Genomic DNA, 15,793 nt, shown 5'->3' with positions numbered 1-15,793 from the left:
CTGGGACTACGAATTCATGATGAACGGGGAAGGTGAACAACTGCTGCAGCCCGCAAAAAAATTAAATAGAAGGATTTTTTTTTAAAAAAGTATTTAGCTAGGTCAAACTCAATTTATTTTTTTAAGTCTTAAAAATTAGGTTTCCTATTTTCTCTTTTTAAACGCACTGCTTGTGGCTGCCTCGGAGGGTCAAAGTCTCCTTTGAGAGTGACTGGCTTGTGTGTGTGTGCCAGATCTGGTAATGCAATCCCAAACTCGCCTGGAGTTATTTTAAAACTACTCAACTCAGCCACTTTGGAAAACAAGGGGAGGGTTAAAAAAAAGTTGGAAAAGTGGGACGTACCGCGACTTGGGAGAGCGATGCATTTCCTAAAAGGCAGTTCCTTGCAAATGGCTTTTGAGTGATTTGGGGAACTGAAGGTTTTTTTTCCAAAGAAAACGTTGTGATTTTCTCTGTTAGGGGTGTGACTGTGGGTTACTAAGTCCCACAGTCAACCTTTTCTGTCTGTCTTTCTCCCTCTGTTCTCTTGCCGGATGTCACTGCCAGTGGTCTTGCCCACTTCTTGCTGCCCAGTGCAAGCTACCACACCAAGCGGGGAGCCACCGCTTCGGAACCGGGCTCGGTGTGTGTCATGGCCGGGGGCTCTGCACTCCAGCAGCAGTAACAGCAACAATACCAGCCCGGCACGCCAGCCACTGCACTGCCCGCTCTACGGCCGCTCCCTCTTCGCTCTGGGACTGCTCCAGATCGCTCTGGGTTTCTCCATCGTGTCTCTCAGTTTCGGGGCTCTGTCCCTCACCGAGTCCCCCAACGTCAGGAACTCTTGTCCCTTCTGGGCCGGCTCCTCGGTGAGTTTAGCAACAAAAACTTTCTCCATAAGTTTGACACTGAATTAACTCTCGAGTGTGCTCCGGCAGTGCCCCAGATTGTCGTACTCGGACTGTTGCATTTACCAATTCGGTTGTGTTTCTTTTGGTCCGGTTGGAAGAGCGTCAGGCTTGCATTTATATAGCGCCTTTCGCGACCTCAGACCATCTCAAAGTTTCTTTTGAAGTGTGGTAATGCAAAACAACCGATTTGAACCCTGTTCCAACAAACACCAATGTGATAACGACCAGTTATTTCTATTTTTGTGATGGTAACATCAATAGACTTTTTTTTAAAGTAAAGATGGGCCGAATGGGCTGGTTTTGTTTTGTAAATTCTGTGCAACCATTGGTCCCTTTTGCCCTCCGGCCTTCTTCCTCAGTGTCTTTGACTCATTCTCTTCTAATTTTGAATCTGACGACACAGAAGGAGGCCATTTGGCCCTTTGTCTCTATGCTGGATCTTCAAATGTGTTATCCAATTAGGCTCATTCTCATTGTTCTTCCCCAACAGCCCTGCAAATTGCCATGTCGTTTACTCTATTCTGCCTCTCTTCCTTTGGTTTTTAAATAATATTCTATACAGATATTATCCTCACCTAGCAATTTACATTTACACGTGCAAATTAAAGTTGTGCAGTTTTAATTAAATCCTGATGTATCTTTCTGAAGTTGCTGCTCTTTAAGTAACACTGCCAAAATGTTAGTTAAAGTATTCAGCTGTGAAATCCGTGATGGATACCTTTTTTAAACAGACAAGGTTAATGAGCAGTTTCAACATTTTAAATTTTAAAGTCACATAAAATTTAAGTGGTGAAATATTGGATAGTATTGTGGACAACTTATGCTTCTGACATCATAGAGGACAGTGCGTGTGATATTTGCAACATTGTCAAAGAATAAGAATAGCAGGAACTTACGTGGGATGATAACAGAATTTCTGGAAGTGCATGGCACATTGCTCAGCATCTAAAAGAATGAGCTGTGCCTCACTAGGTAGCACTTCTGCCTCTGAGTCAGAAAATTGTTCCTTTGAGCTGCACTCTATAAACCATTTTAAAATACCAAACTGACACTTGGACTACAGTGCTAAGGGAGGGCTGTACTGTCAGCTCTGCTGTTTGGCCATCCCAGGTGGACCTGAGATCTCCTGGGACTAATTTGACGATCTGGAGAGCTTTCCTTAGTACCCTGACAATTACAGTGTCCTTAAGACACACAGATTAATTGATAACTACCACACTGTCTGTGGGAGTTTCCACTTTAGTGGCTATGGAACTCTTTTGAGTTGTCTCAATGTTGTGAAAGATGCACAATAAATGCCGGTGTTTTTTCTCCATGATGAGGAGGTGCCGGTGTTAGACTGGAGTGGACAGGGATGACTTTCGGAGCGCTGCTCCTTCATCAGAGACTGTTGAGGGTGGGTCACTAAAAGCTTTCAAAACTCAGATGGACAGATTTTAATTAGTGAGGGAATCAAGGGTTATGAGGAAAAGGCCGGAAAGTGGAGTTGAGAATGATCAGATCATGATCTCATTGAATGGCAGAGCAAAGTCAATGGGTCAAATGGCTGACCTCTGCTCCTATGTCTTTTGATTATACAGTTTGTATAACTTTCCATGTGTCAATTATAATTGATTGCAATTTTAAAAGACTTACCTGGACAATTTAGCCAAGCCCATTGTGGCTCCAGACCAGTGACCAGTTTGACTGGTTTGCCCTGCGCACCAAGCAAACCTGGAGCCCAGCTAACACGGCTTGACCCAAAATCTTGTAAATCCAGAATCCAGTGTGGTTTTGGGCACAAGGATACTGGATTTGAGATGTTGTACTTGTTGTAATCATTCCTTGTGGTAACAAGATCCTCGTTCTCACCGCTGTTTGGTTAAAGAGATTTCTCCTGAATTCCCTCCAGCATCCACAATATTTTTGCCTCTTCCCTATTGTATTACCTATACTGGCTGCTACTTATGCTTTTTACTACAAGAGAAAACCCTGTCTTTGTATCCACTTTTCAAATTCTTAGATAATTTAAAGACCTCTATTAGGCCATGTTTCAGCTGTCTTTTCTTTTACCCTAGAGAACTCAACTTTTCTAGGCTTTCTTGATGTGTATAGCCATGGATTTCTTGTATTATTCTTTGTAAGTTTTATCTGCACCCTCTCTAGTTCCTCTATATTATTTTAAGAAACAAATTTCATTTAAATATCACCTATAATAGCAGAAAAAAGCAACCTGAGACACTTCATACAAATGAACACTATGCCCATAGTTGTTGTGGTTAATGCACAGAAAGAGGCTCTTTGACCCATTGAGTACATGCCAGCTTTGTATGGAGCAGTCTGGCCAATCCCATTTCTCCCACTCAGTCCTCTGTGCCAATGCAAGTTTTTTTTTCTTCCAAGTGCCTATCCAATTTCCTTTTGAAATCACTTATTGCCTCTAATGCCAGCTTCATGAGCAAAGAGTTCTAGGTCATTACAACTTGTTGCATAAAAATGTTCTTCCTCATAGTTCTCTACCCCTCCCCCGTTCCATGGCAGTTCTTCTCCAAAACTTTCCCTCTGTGTCCATAAGTGCTGGAATAGTCTTGTATACCTCTGTCAAACCTCTCCTCAATCTCCTTGCATTCATGAAGAACCCAAAGCTCCTCATTCCAAGAAGCATTCTGGTAAATCTCATCTGCATCCTCTTGAGGATTCACGTCATTCCTAATGTGTGGACAATCAGATTCCCTTGCACTACTCTGCTCAGAGCTTTATAAAGATCCAAATTAACTTCCCTGAGTAACTACCCAATACCTTTTCTAATAAAATCCAAGATCACATGTTCTTTATTAATTATTCTCTCAATATATCTGCTGCCTTCTCGAATCTATGCACAAGAACCCCACCCCCCCTACCCCCACCCCCAGGTGCCCCTGCCCCTGAACACTTTAAAACTGTGCCAGTCAGTATTGCCTCTCACTGTTACTGCTGTCAAAATGGATGACCTCACATTTGTGTGTATTAAATTTCATCTGTCATTCGTCGGCCCATTTGTCAACCCTACTGATGACCAGTTGGATTTGATTAACATTATTCTCAACGACTTGCCACACCTCCAAGCTTGGGATGATCATCAGCACGCTTTGAAAGTTTACTCTGTTATCTCTGGATATTGAAATACAATTTGAAGTCTCTATTCTGAGTACTTAAGAACAGTATCATGGCTAAATGTCATGAATTGTTTGGTAATTGTGTAACTTATTTAATTATTTAATCACCTTTGTGGTATAGTTCTTTCTGCTGTAATGTCATGTTGTTTTGAATTGGGATTGTTGAACTTTTAGGACGTTGCTTTCCCTGATCTACCTATTTTTAATAATATGGAGTTTCTGGGACAAGCCTTCTCTGTAGCAGCTTGTGCTGTGTTTTCAGTTTACAAATACTTTAAAACATATGCAATTAGGAGCGGACTGCTTGCACCAACAACAACTTGCATTTAGGACTATAATGTTAACTCTAAACTCTAATTCTTTTATTTTTCTACTTATACTAAGAACAATGGTATGCTTTACTTTTAACTTTGTTTCTCTATGTTATTACTTCTACCTAAGTTTTGTACTTCGGTACCTTCATAACTAAGATGCTCCCTATGTGGTGACATTGTACACTTTTCTCTGTGCTCCTGTACTTGAGTACATGTGACAATAAAGCTTAAATCAAGTATCATATAGTTAAATGTTATAGAGCAAATCACATGAAACTTACCAGGCAAAAGTTGACACTCAGCTGGTTTAAGAGATATTACAACAAGCCTAGGGAGATACGGTGGCTCAATTGCTGCCTTACAGCACCAGGATGCCAGGTTCAATTCCAGGCTTGGGCGACTGTCTGTGTGGAGTTTGCACATTCTATCCGTATTTGCGTGGGTTTCCTCTTGGTGCTCCGGTTTCCTCCCACAGTCCAAAGATGTGCAGGTCAGGTGAATTGGTCATGTTAAATTGCCCATAGTGTTAGGTGCATTAGTCAGAGGGGAGTGGGTCTGGGTGATTGGAGGGTTGGTGTGGACTTGTTGGGCCGAAGGGCCTGTTTCCACACTGTAGGGAATCTAATCTAATCGATAGGAAGGATATGCTGAAAGAAAGAGATGAAGTAAGAAAGTGGGGAGATCATTTGGAGTGTAAATACTTGCTTGGACCAGTGGGTCTGAAAGGCCTGTGTTTTTCCTGGTCTATTAACTTCAAAGCAGATATATATTCTGAAATAGTTAATAGTCCTGTGGAGGGAGTCAGGCATTTGTTTTAACCTGAGCCAGCATCTGACATGCTCTTGACAATCAGTAGGCATGTGGGTTGTTTTGTGTATTTTCCAGTAGTACCTCAAAAATTGGTGCTCCTTTGGGAGGTAATATTATATGTGATTAGCATTGTGGACAGGAGTTTTACAATTTGTTCTGTGGTAGGAACAGTACAAAATGTCACAATAATTTTTGATTTGTTTTTTGCTTTTTACTTGCAATTGCGGGCAGAAAAATGTACAAGGTAAGGTTGGAATAATTTGCAGATGAAAGGTTAGGATTTTAGAGTCATAGAGATGTACAGCATGGAAACAGACCCTTCGGTCCAACTCGTCCATGCCGACCAGTTATCCCAAACCCATCTAGTCCCACCTGCCATCACCTGGCCCATTTTGGATGATATGTGGACATAATCAAGGCTATTGAGAGATGAAGAATTTTCCATGCGAAAGAGTGGGCTGGTCATGGTGATCAGGGTAAGGCGGTAAGGAATTGAGGCTTGGTGCAGAGTATACATATATGTTTGGTCATGTTGCGAATTCAATGGAGAGATCTGCTTTTTGTGTCAGTGAGTGAATGTAATTGGCTTCTTGTGTGAGAATGTCTACCCTAGGCACTTTTGTTGTATAGACCGTATGGGAATGCTGAGAAACAGTAGTATGTCTGGTTGACTGACTGGTTCACATGATATAACTTGCCACTGCATGAGATTGGTATGTATTTCTTTAGCATAAGACACTTGAAGGTTCTCAATGTACACCTGTGCTTTAGGCAAGGGCGGAACAGAAGATTTCTCTTCAGGTATAGGGAACTTCAACAGATCTGAGTTATTTTCAGAAAGTTTATTTCGCTACAAGCCATCGATCTCAAACTGAGTGAATGGTTACTCATTTACTCTGAACCATCAGTAATTCCCAGATGAAACTGAACATTTGCACACCCCTCCTAATTTTTGGGACAATCCTTGGATGCTGCCTGACCTGCTGTGCTTTTCCAGCACCACTTTAATTTAAACTCTGGGTTCCAGCTTCTGCAGTCCTCACGTTTGCCACATTCAACAAGTTTTCCCAGCACAACATTTGAACAAGTTGTGCTTGGTTATACGTCTTTCAGATTCAGCAATATATCTTCCATTACTATTCATGAAGAGCAACAATTTGCATTTATGTAGTGCTTTTAACACCATAAAGCATCTTTAGAATAGTTGGGATTAAACCATGTGATCAGGTATTAGGTGATCAAAAGCCTGTCCAAAAACACAGGTTTTAGGGAGTGTCTGAAAGAAGGAGAGAAGGGGACAATGCATTAATATTTGCATTTTGCTTTCCCCATCAGTACTCTAGCATCCCTGAGGAAGCAAATGGTCTTACCAGTTGACTGAATACCAAGAGAATATTCAAGGACTCTGACAAAGCTGCCAATCCTCCCCAGAACTACAACCCTTAGCAGTGAGCAACCCTCTGGTTTTATGGTAATAAGACACACTCTCTGAATCTTACACTGTAATATTGAGGTGCAATTGGCTACCAAGCAAAACGTCTTTGAATATTCTGCTACCCAATACTCTATTGACTTTGCATCCAAGAGAAACAGGTCACTATTGTATCAAAGGGTTGATAAAGGCTAAACACATCTATCTCTGACATGGCGTTACTGATGCAGCCGCCTCTGTCTTGAATCCTTTTCTATGACGTCGTTTGGTTTGATGGTTTCTGTACTGCATTTGTGTTCAGGCTCCAAGTGCCAGCTGGGAGCAGCAAGGTCCACCAATATGCAAGACTGCATCAGCCTCCTCCACTGGCTAGGGTTATTCACCAGACAGTAATGGTAAACAGCTCCTGGAGTGGGTCTGTCTCAGCCTGATACGTGAGCCCAAACAATGACCAATGGTTAAATGGAGTTAGCATAGAACTGAAGAAAGCATTAAGGGCCCTGAAATATTGGAAAGCAGCAGAATATGACATTACAACAAAACTCCTGAAACAACTTGGCTCCCATGTTTTGCCTGGCTGACCCAGTTCTACAGTCACACTGACTCACACTCACTCCCGATGAAGAGCTCATGTTCGAAATATCAACTCTCCGGCTCCTTGGATGCTGCCTGACCGACTGCTTTTCCAGCACCATATTTTTCGACTCGCTCCCGAAGATGTTATATACGGCAAAAATCACTGCCGTTTCCAAAATTCTGAAACTGTTTCACGCTTGGCAGCCAACTGTTGACTAATTCCACTTTTATCTGTGTGTTATAAAATCTTTGAGCCACTTATCCTGCAACCCATATTCCCAGTAGTAGAGTCTATCCTTAATGTCGAACTGCTGGATTCTGTAAGAAGTGTATCACATTCTAGCACTGACCACCTACATCAAAGCTTGTTTCCAAAAGAACCTGAAGATAGCATAGTGCCCACAGGGCCTGCAGCCATCTATGAAACTCTGACACACTGCCCTGCTCCTGAAGCTGTCCGGACTGCACGAAAGCCATGGTTGGGAAACGCAGAGTCTGCTCACAATTATCCTGCTGCAAAAACAAGAAATGGCATAACTTAAGGGTTCAGGCCTCTGCTGTCATTCTTGTAATGACCGTGATATCCAACCTCTTGACAAAAGCTTAGGCCAATGAGTACCCATCTGAGCTGTGTCGCAATGGTGTGAAATAATCTATGGATATTCCAAGCTTCCTACTTCACTAAACTGATGTGCATTTAGAGCTCAGCAAGCAGATTTGGAAACGTTATCAGACTGGGATGAGATTTTTCTTTATCTCAGCTCTGTATGCTTGATCTCCCATCCTGAGACTGTGATCCTTTAGTTTAAACTTTACAATCAGGGGAAATAGAGTCTCAACTGAGGAGGCAGTGAGCTTTGCTTTCTTCTGTCAAACTCCCCAAGAATGTTATATGTTGTAACAACCGGTATCTCTAATTCTTCCAAGCTCCAGAACACACTTTTTTATTCATTCACAGGATATGGTGTCACTGATGTTTATTGCCCATCCCTAACTGCCCTCGACAAGTTAGTAATAAGCTATTTTCTGGAACCAGAGCTGAAAGTGTGTTGCTGAAAAAGCTCAGCAGGTCAGGCAGCATCCAAGGAGCAGGAGAATCAACATTTCGGGCATGAGCCCTTTTTCAGGATATTCGGGCTCATGGCCGAAACATCGATTCTCCTGTTCCTTGGATGCTGCCTGACCTGCTGCGCTTTTCCAGCAACATATTTTCAGCTCTGATCTCCAGCATCTGCAGTCCTCGCTTTCTCCTATTTTCTGGAACCACTTCATTCCACTCTCAGTGCTGTTAGGGACAGGATAGTCTTGGAGTGAGCCTTGCTGGTGGAAGTTTGCCCATGCATTTGTCACTTGGCCTTCTCAGTGGTAGAGATCATGGCTTTGGAAGGTTTTACCTAAGGAATCATGGTGAAGTAATGCAATGCATCTTGCAGATAGTTCCCATGTTTCGCTGTACATCAATGGTGGAGGGAGCAGATGTTGAAGGTTTCAAATGTGGTGCCAGTCAAGAGGGCTGATTTATTCTGGATGCTGTCAAGCTTCTTGACTGTTGTTGGTGCTGAAAAATGTGTTGCTGGAAAAGCACAGCAGGTCAGGCAGCATCAAAAGAGCAGGAGAATCAACGTTTCGGGCATAAGCCCTTCTTCAGGAAGGTGCCACTCATTGGTGCTGCACTCGTCCAGGCAAGTGAATAGTATGCAATCATTTCAGACTGGATTTGTGTTTTGTAGATGGGGGACAGACTTCGAGGAGGCAAGTGCTAAGTTACTCGCTGAAGAATTTCTAACCTCTTGACCTATGTTTTTTAGCCACAGTATTTATATGATTGGTCTGGTTCAGTTTCTGGTCAATGATAGTGGGAAATTCAGTGATAATGATGGTGAGCTAGTGAATGTCAATTGCTGGGACTCTAGAGATGGGGGTCACTGCATGCCATTTGTATGTGAATGTTACTTGTTATTCATCAGCCAAAGCCAGGATGTTATCTGTGCTGCATTTTGACGTGGACTGATTCAGTAGCTGAGTAGTAGTGAATGATGCAGAATATTGTGAAGTCCTCTCCTATGACCTGATGGTGGAGGGAAGATCATTGATGAAGCAGCTGATGATGGTTTGAGGTAGGACAATCAGCTGAGGAACTCCTGCCATCTTTCTTTTGAGTCAGGTCTGATTCTAACCAGCGAAGAGTTTTCTCCCAGATTTCTATTGGCTCCACTCTTACTTCGGCCCTTTGATGCTACACGCAGTCAAATGCTGCGTCAATATCAAAAACGCTGTGGGAATGGTATCTGAAAACACATGGCATAGATAATCAATATAAGGATGTTAATTTCCACTTGGCACCATCTGTATTGCAACTGTGGCATCCAGAAGCATTAATGCCATCAAACTGGCTAGTCAGCCAAACAGATTGAAGAAATCTCATAGACAGCAAAGCAGGGAGTAAAGGGTTAAAATTTACTCTTTGATAATTCACTTGAAAATAAACTGAAGACTGGGACATGGAATCACTGTAGGAGCTGAAATATCAAAGACTTTTACAGATGGCTATATTTATTATTTTAATAGATGAATGACAATCTGCAGTGTTTACATTTTTTTCAGGGTTAATGTTAGGTTAGCACACCTTTTAAAAACTTAATTACCCCTTACTGCAGAAGACCTAATAAACTTTTCAGCAGCTTTCACAATGATAATAGTGCATAATTGATCGAAGTTCATGTCAAATCCCGGAGACTGTGTTGATCGTAACTGTGAGTACTGCAAAAACGCATCCTGTGGAGCAGCAAAATATCAGTGACAGCAACCTCCAGCTTCCTCTGTTTACCTGCTCAGATGCAGACACCAGAAGTTGCTATCTGATTTGCACAGTAATGATGCTGAATTTTGTGGTTATAAAACTGGCAGTTTTGTCAAATTCTCGGCCAATGTGTGAACATTGGGTTTGCCCTCCAACCTCGATACTGACAAAACCAGAGTGTCATTTCGGCTCGGGGTGTAGATTGGGATGTATGGGGTGGGTGTGACTTCATCAAAGTTTAAGGCGATTAAGGATAGCAAACCAAGTCGGTAGAGAGAACTGTCCCCTGATGGGAAGTCGATAGTAAAAGTAGGTTACATTTCAATGCAATGGGTATCCAAAGATGTGCATGTTAGGTGAATTGGCCATGCTAAATTGTCCATAGTGTTCAGAGACATGTAGGTCAGGTGTATTAGTCTGGTGTAAAGCAGTAGGGGAATGGCCCTAGGTGGGTAACTGTTCGGAGAGTCAGTGTGGACTTGTTGGGCCAAGTGGCCTGTTTCCACACTGTAGGGATTCTATTCTATTCTATAAGGGTATTGAAAAAGTGTAACTGTCTACTGCAAACAATTATTGATGCTGGATCAATTGCTAATTTTAAATCTAAGATTACTCAATCTTGGTTAGAGAACTGGAGCAAAGGCAGATGGATGGAGTAGGATTACAGATCAGCCATGATCTTACTGAATATTGTAACAGACCCGTTGAACTAAATAGCCTTCCCCAACTCCTATTATTTGGCTAGGGTATTAAATAACTACATAATTACTTAGAATGACGCCATCTGGAAGAATTGCACTGACAAATCAGACATGACATGAAAATCCCAAACCTGTAAGATTTGTGTTTCCTTGTCCATCCGTTCTACATTTGAATTTTCTTAACGGTTTTCTATTCTCATTTCTCTGGCATAGTTGAGAGTGATTTGCTAATGGGGTGAGATGAAGAGGAGTGAGAGAATATGACAAACATGTGACTATAAGCATAGATCACTTGATTTGAACAGTCTCTTACTGTGCCATACATTCCTTGTTTTATCCTCTTTTAACGCTTGCTGAGGAGATTAATGTACAAGGAATCTGTGTTGAACCACAGCATAAATATAGAGAGTTCCAGAAACTGCACGTGTTGATGCTGCAGTGACAGATTGGAAACCAACTAATTTCCCTGATTCTGGATTAGCGGTGCTGGAAGAGCATAGCAGTTCAGGCAACATCCAAAGTGCAGCGAAATCGACGTTTCGGGCAAAAGCCCTTCATCAGGAATAAGTAATTTCCCTGATGTTGACCTGATGAGTATGCATTGTGGTCTGTTATACTGGCAACTTCAGTCATGTCAGGGCAAGAATATAAACCAACTGGAAGTTCTCGTGGCAAAGTCTTTCAAATGTTTTGTCGATGCATATTTAAATAAGAAAAACTTTCCTCATCTTTTAATTTGAAGAAAAATGTTAGTTGTAATGTCAGTGATGGTTTCAGGACTTGGTTCTGTGGTTTTCACTGTCCAATTGTTGTATTATTGTCCATATTTTGATGGACCTTGTTGAATTACATTTGTTTTGTTTTGCCCTATGGTAAAGCAATAGCCTCAACCCTTCCAAAGACACATTTCACTATTGCCTAAGAATCTCACAGAGCTCCATTACAATCCATTTCATCTCCATTAACTATTCCGTTATCATTAAAAATCATGCAATACCAGGTTATAGTCCCACAGGTTTATTTGGAAATACTAACTTTCAGAGCGCTGCTTCTCCTTCAGGTAGCTTGCGGGGCAGGATCATAAGACACTGAATTTCGAGCACAAGTTCTCATATTCTCATTTATATTCTGATAATTCTGATCACTTGATTCTCAGAATAGGACAGTTTCCTCATTAATTGATTCCTGTTGTATGTGTGAGTAGCCAGAATCGTAGAATGCTAGCTCACAGAAGGAGGCCATTTGTTCCATCATTTCTGCACAAGCTGTTTGAGAACTTTCCAGTTAGTTCCATTGTTCTGTTCATTTCCACATCATCCTACAATTTTCTCCCATTCGAGTCTTTATGCAATTTTAAAGTTTATTAATAAATCAAGTTATTAATAAATCCCATTCCAATGCCCTTGTGAGTAGTGTATTCCAGGGCATACCAACCCATTGTGTAAAAGGATGTCTTTTCCATGCACCCTCTGTTATTTTGGCTGATTTCCTTTAACCTGTATTCCCTGGTTGCTGACTTTCCTGTCACTGAAAACATTTTCTCTTTATTTACTCTATCAAAACACTTCCTGATTTTGAGTACCTCCTTAAAGTTCTCCTTAGTCTTTTCTGGTTTTACTGGAACTCACCATAAATAACCATTTTTCAAAATCCCTATAAAATTACATTCGTGTCCACCACTACTTCATTCACTGTCTTTGGCCAAGAAAATGGAATTTTGCTGATGATCAGCCATGATCATATCAAATAGAGGGGTAGGCTGAAGAGACTGGTCTACTCCTGTTCCTATTTCTTATACAATTTCAAAATGTAGAGACATGTAAGGGAAACTGTTTATCTTGCATTCATCAGCAAATATGCCACATTTTTAAAGGAAACAATAGGACCGTGTTGAAGAATTGCATCATGTTCGAATTAAGCAAAAGTTTGACAATAGTAGTTGCTTGGTCCACTCTGCATAACAACATCTTGACCAATCAGAGTCAACTTGTCACCCAATCAGCACTTTTTCTTTCTTATGCAGTTAAATTATTAGATTAGATTAGTTTCCCAATGGTGTGGAAACAGGCCCTTCGACCCAACCAGTTCACACCGACCCTCCGAAGAGTAACCCAGCCAGACCCATTTCCCTCTGACTAATGCACCTAACACTATGGGCAATTTAGCATGGCCAATTCACCTGACCTGCACAATCTTTATGACTGTGGGAGGAAACCGGAGCACCCGGAGGAAACCCACGCAGACACAGGGAGAATATGCAAACTCCACACCGACAGTCGCCCAAGGCTGGAATCAAACCAGGGACCCTGGCGCTGTGAGGCAGCAGTGCTAATCACTGAGCCACCGTGCCACCCCAAATTAACCCTAGGATGTTTGACAATCTTGCGATTATGTTCCAATGAAAAGCTTTCACAGCATGTCCAGTGTATATTTCTTCCAACACATTACCTCGTTGATTTTATTTTGAAATTTGTTTGAGCCAGAGAACAATCCTAATTTCTTTTTCCTTACAGGTGATACTTTCAGGAATTCTCGGATTAACTACATGGAAAAGGCCAATGCTATTATTGGTGAGTAATATTTTGAATTTTTTTTGTTCTACACCAGCCATTAGTTGAAAGGTCAATGTATTCACAGTATAGCATCTTAGAATGATGCGACACAGAGGAGCTATTTAGTATGTCATATCTGTTAAAGAGTTGTCCACTTTCTCTCACTGTTTTCCCATAGCTGTATTTTTCACTTTCGGAGCATAATGTTATTATTGAAACTGTTCCCACTGCTTTTTCAGCCAGCATTCTCCAGATAATGACAATTTTCTGCATGAAAGGATTTCTCTTCATCTCACCCCATCACCCTGAAAGTCTTCCCAATGTGACCAACAATCATCACTGCTATTCTCTGTTTTCTATTGCCTGGACAACACCGTATCCATGGAGTCATTGCCCTTTTAATCCTACATGTTCCAATTTTGTGACTATATTAATATTACACCGGATCTTATCAAAAAGGTTTTGAAAGTCTAAATACACAACACCAATCACCTTATCCTGACTGCACTCACGGTTACTCCATCAAATAAGTCATTTGGGCTTTTGGTTGATCTCTTTTCATGCAATCAGGTGAAGATGTGTGTGTGTGTAATAGGATTGGAACCAGACCAACAAACAGTTAGTGACTGTGTGCATAAAGATAAAATGTATCTCTTCCTTGCAATTCAGCTCAGCATATGCTGGTTTAGATCATTATATTGTTTTCATGATCCATTGTTGCAATTAATGCTGTATCATTGTTACATTGCTGTCTGATAATCATACTTTGGGACACTTTACAACTTCAAAAGTTTTTTTTGAAAATACCAGTGATGGTATGAAACACTGATGTGGCACTATTTCAACGAGCAGGAGATTTATCCTTTCCACCCTGACTAATATTTATCCCTCAGTAACTATCACCAAAAACAGGTTGTTTGGCTATTATCACATTGCTGTTTGTGGGGTCTCACTATGCATCAATTGGTTACCGGAAACAAGACAAACTATACTTCAAAAAGTACAACCTTGACTGTTGAGTGCCTTGAGACATCCAGTGGCCAAGAAAGGCGCTGTGTAAGACCAAATCTATCTTTTAAATAATGAAGATGCCAGCATTTAAGAGGTAAAAATATTCTGCCAATATTCCTCCTGGTAACCACATTTAATAAACAGGTCAACTCTGCAAGTCAACTTAGAAAGTCATAGAGGCATACAGCAGGGAAACAGACCCGTTGGTCCAACTCTTCTATGCCAACCAGATATCCCAACCCAATCTAGTCCCACCTACCAGCACCCGGCCCATATCCCTCCAAACCCTTCCTATTCATATACCCATCCAAATGCCTCTTAAATGTTGCAATTGTACCAGCCTCCACCACTTCCTCTGGCAGCTCATTCCATACACGTACTCTGTAACTTTTCCCTCTCACCCTAAACCAATGGCCTCTAGTTCTGGACTCCTCCACCTCAAGGAAGAGACTTTGTCTATTTATTCTAAACTTCTATAAGGCTACCCCTCAGCCTCCAACAGTCCAGAGAAAACAGCCCTGGCCCATTCAACATCAGAAATCTTCCCTGGGTGGAAAAGTTCCCTGGGTGGAAAAGTATTAGCCTCAATCTCTGGATGATCTTATTTCTCATCAGGACATACACAATACGAGTGAGTTGTTGCCTTCAGCGTAAGGTCGAAATTTGCTCCAAATTAAAACATGAAATTATCTGTAATAGGAGGGAAAAAGAGTTGACGTTTCAGGTAAATATCTTTTCAGGAGAGCTCTAATTTCTGTCTCTCCATTGATGCTGCCTGACCTGCTGAATATTTCCAGCATTTTCTGTTTTCTGGTTTTTTTTCACATTTACAGCAACTGCAGTCGTTTTTGACATTACCATATCTGCATATCTGAACTATCAACATCTCTCAGCCCCATCCCCTCCAAACTATAGCATAAATGCTGTCCCTTCCACACTTTACTTCAACTCTGATGAAGAGTCATCCAGACTCATCGTTAGTTTGCTCACTATCCATGGATGCTGTCTGATCCACTGTGGTCTCCAGTGTTTGTTATCTTCAGTATAGATTCCAGCATCTTCAGTAATTTGTTCCTGCAATATGTTTCTGCCTAGGATAAAAGAAGATTTCTTGCAACATCTGAAAGCATAATAGGTATAGTTAGTAAGTTTGCAGATGACACTAAAATTGGAGGTGTAGTGGGCAGCGAAGAAGGTTACCTCTGATTACAACGGGATCTTGATCAGATGGGCGATGGGCTGAGGAGTAGCTGATGGAGTTTAATTTAAATAAATGCAAGGTGCTCCATTTTGGGAAAGCAATACTTAGCAGGACTTATACACTTAGTGGTAAGGTCCGTGGGAGTGGAGCTGAACAAAGAGACTTTGGAGTACAGGTTCATAGCTCCTTGAAAATGGAGTCACAGGTAGATAGGATAGTGATGAAGATGTTTGGTATGCTTTCATTTATTGGTCAGAGTATTGAGAGCAGGAGTTGGGAGGTAATGTTACGGCTGTACAGGATATTGGTTAGGCCACTTTTGGAATATTGCGTGCAATTCTGGTCTCCTTCCTATCGGAAGGATGTTATGA

General features: G+C 41.4%; 1 protein-coding gene across 3 annotated transcripts in view; it reads left to right on the top strand.

The window, feature by feature from the left end:
* The window catches only part of fam189a2 (family with sequence similarity 189 member A2), a 123,907-nt gene continuing 108,114 nt past the window's right edge, over window positions 1-15,793 (top strand). Inside the window, exons 1-2 of one of the 3 annotated variants that reach the window (XM_060839727.1) lie at window positions 1-32; window positions 13,172-13,228. In XM_060839727.1, the coding sequence (XP_060695710.1) occupies window positions 13,217-13,228 (12 nt within the window). In that variant the 5' untranslated portion in view covers window positions 1-32; window positions 13,172-13,216. Of the gene's footprint in view, window positions 33-355; window positions 850-6,569; window positions 6,621-13,171; window positions 13,229-15,793 lie in introns of those variants that run through there. The other 2 variants (XM_060839709.1, XM_060839718.1) reach the window with 2 other exon arrangements.

The sequence above is a fragment of the Hemiscyllium ocellatum genome, chromosome 2 (assembly GCF_020745735.1).
Source record: "Hemiscyllium ocellatum isolate sHemOce1 chromosome 2, sHemOce1.pat.X.cur, whole genome shotgun sequence".
In the NCBI taxonomy this organism is placed as follows: domain Eukaryota; kingdom Metazoa; phylum Chordata; class Chondrichthyes; order Orectolobiformes; family Hemiscylliidae; genus Hemiscyllium; species Hemiscyllium ocellatum.
This window is presented reverse-complemented; position numbering and strand designations above follow the sequence as displayed.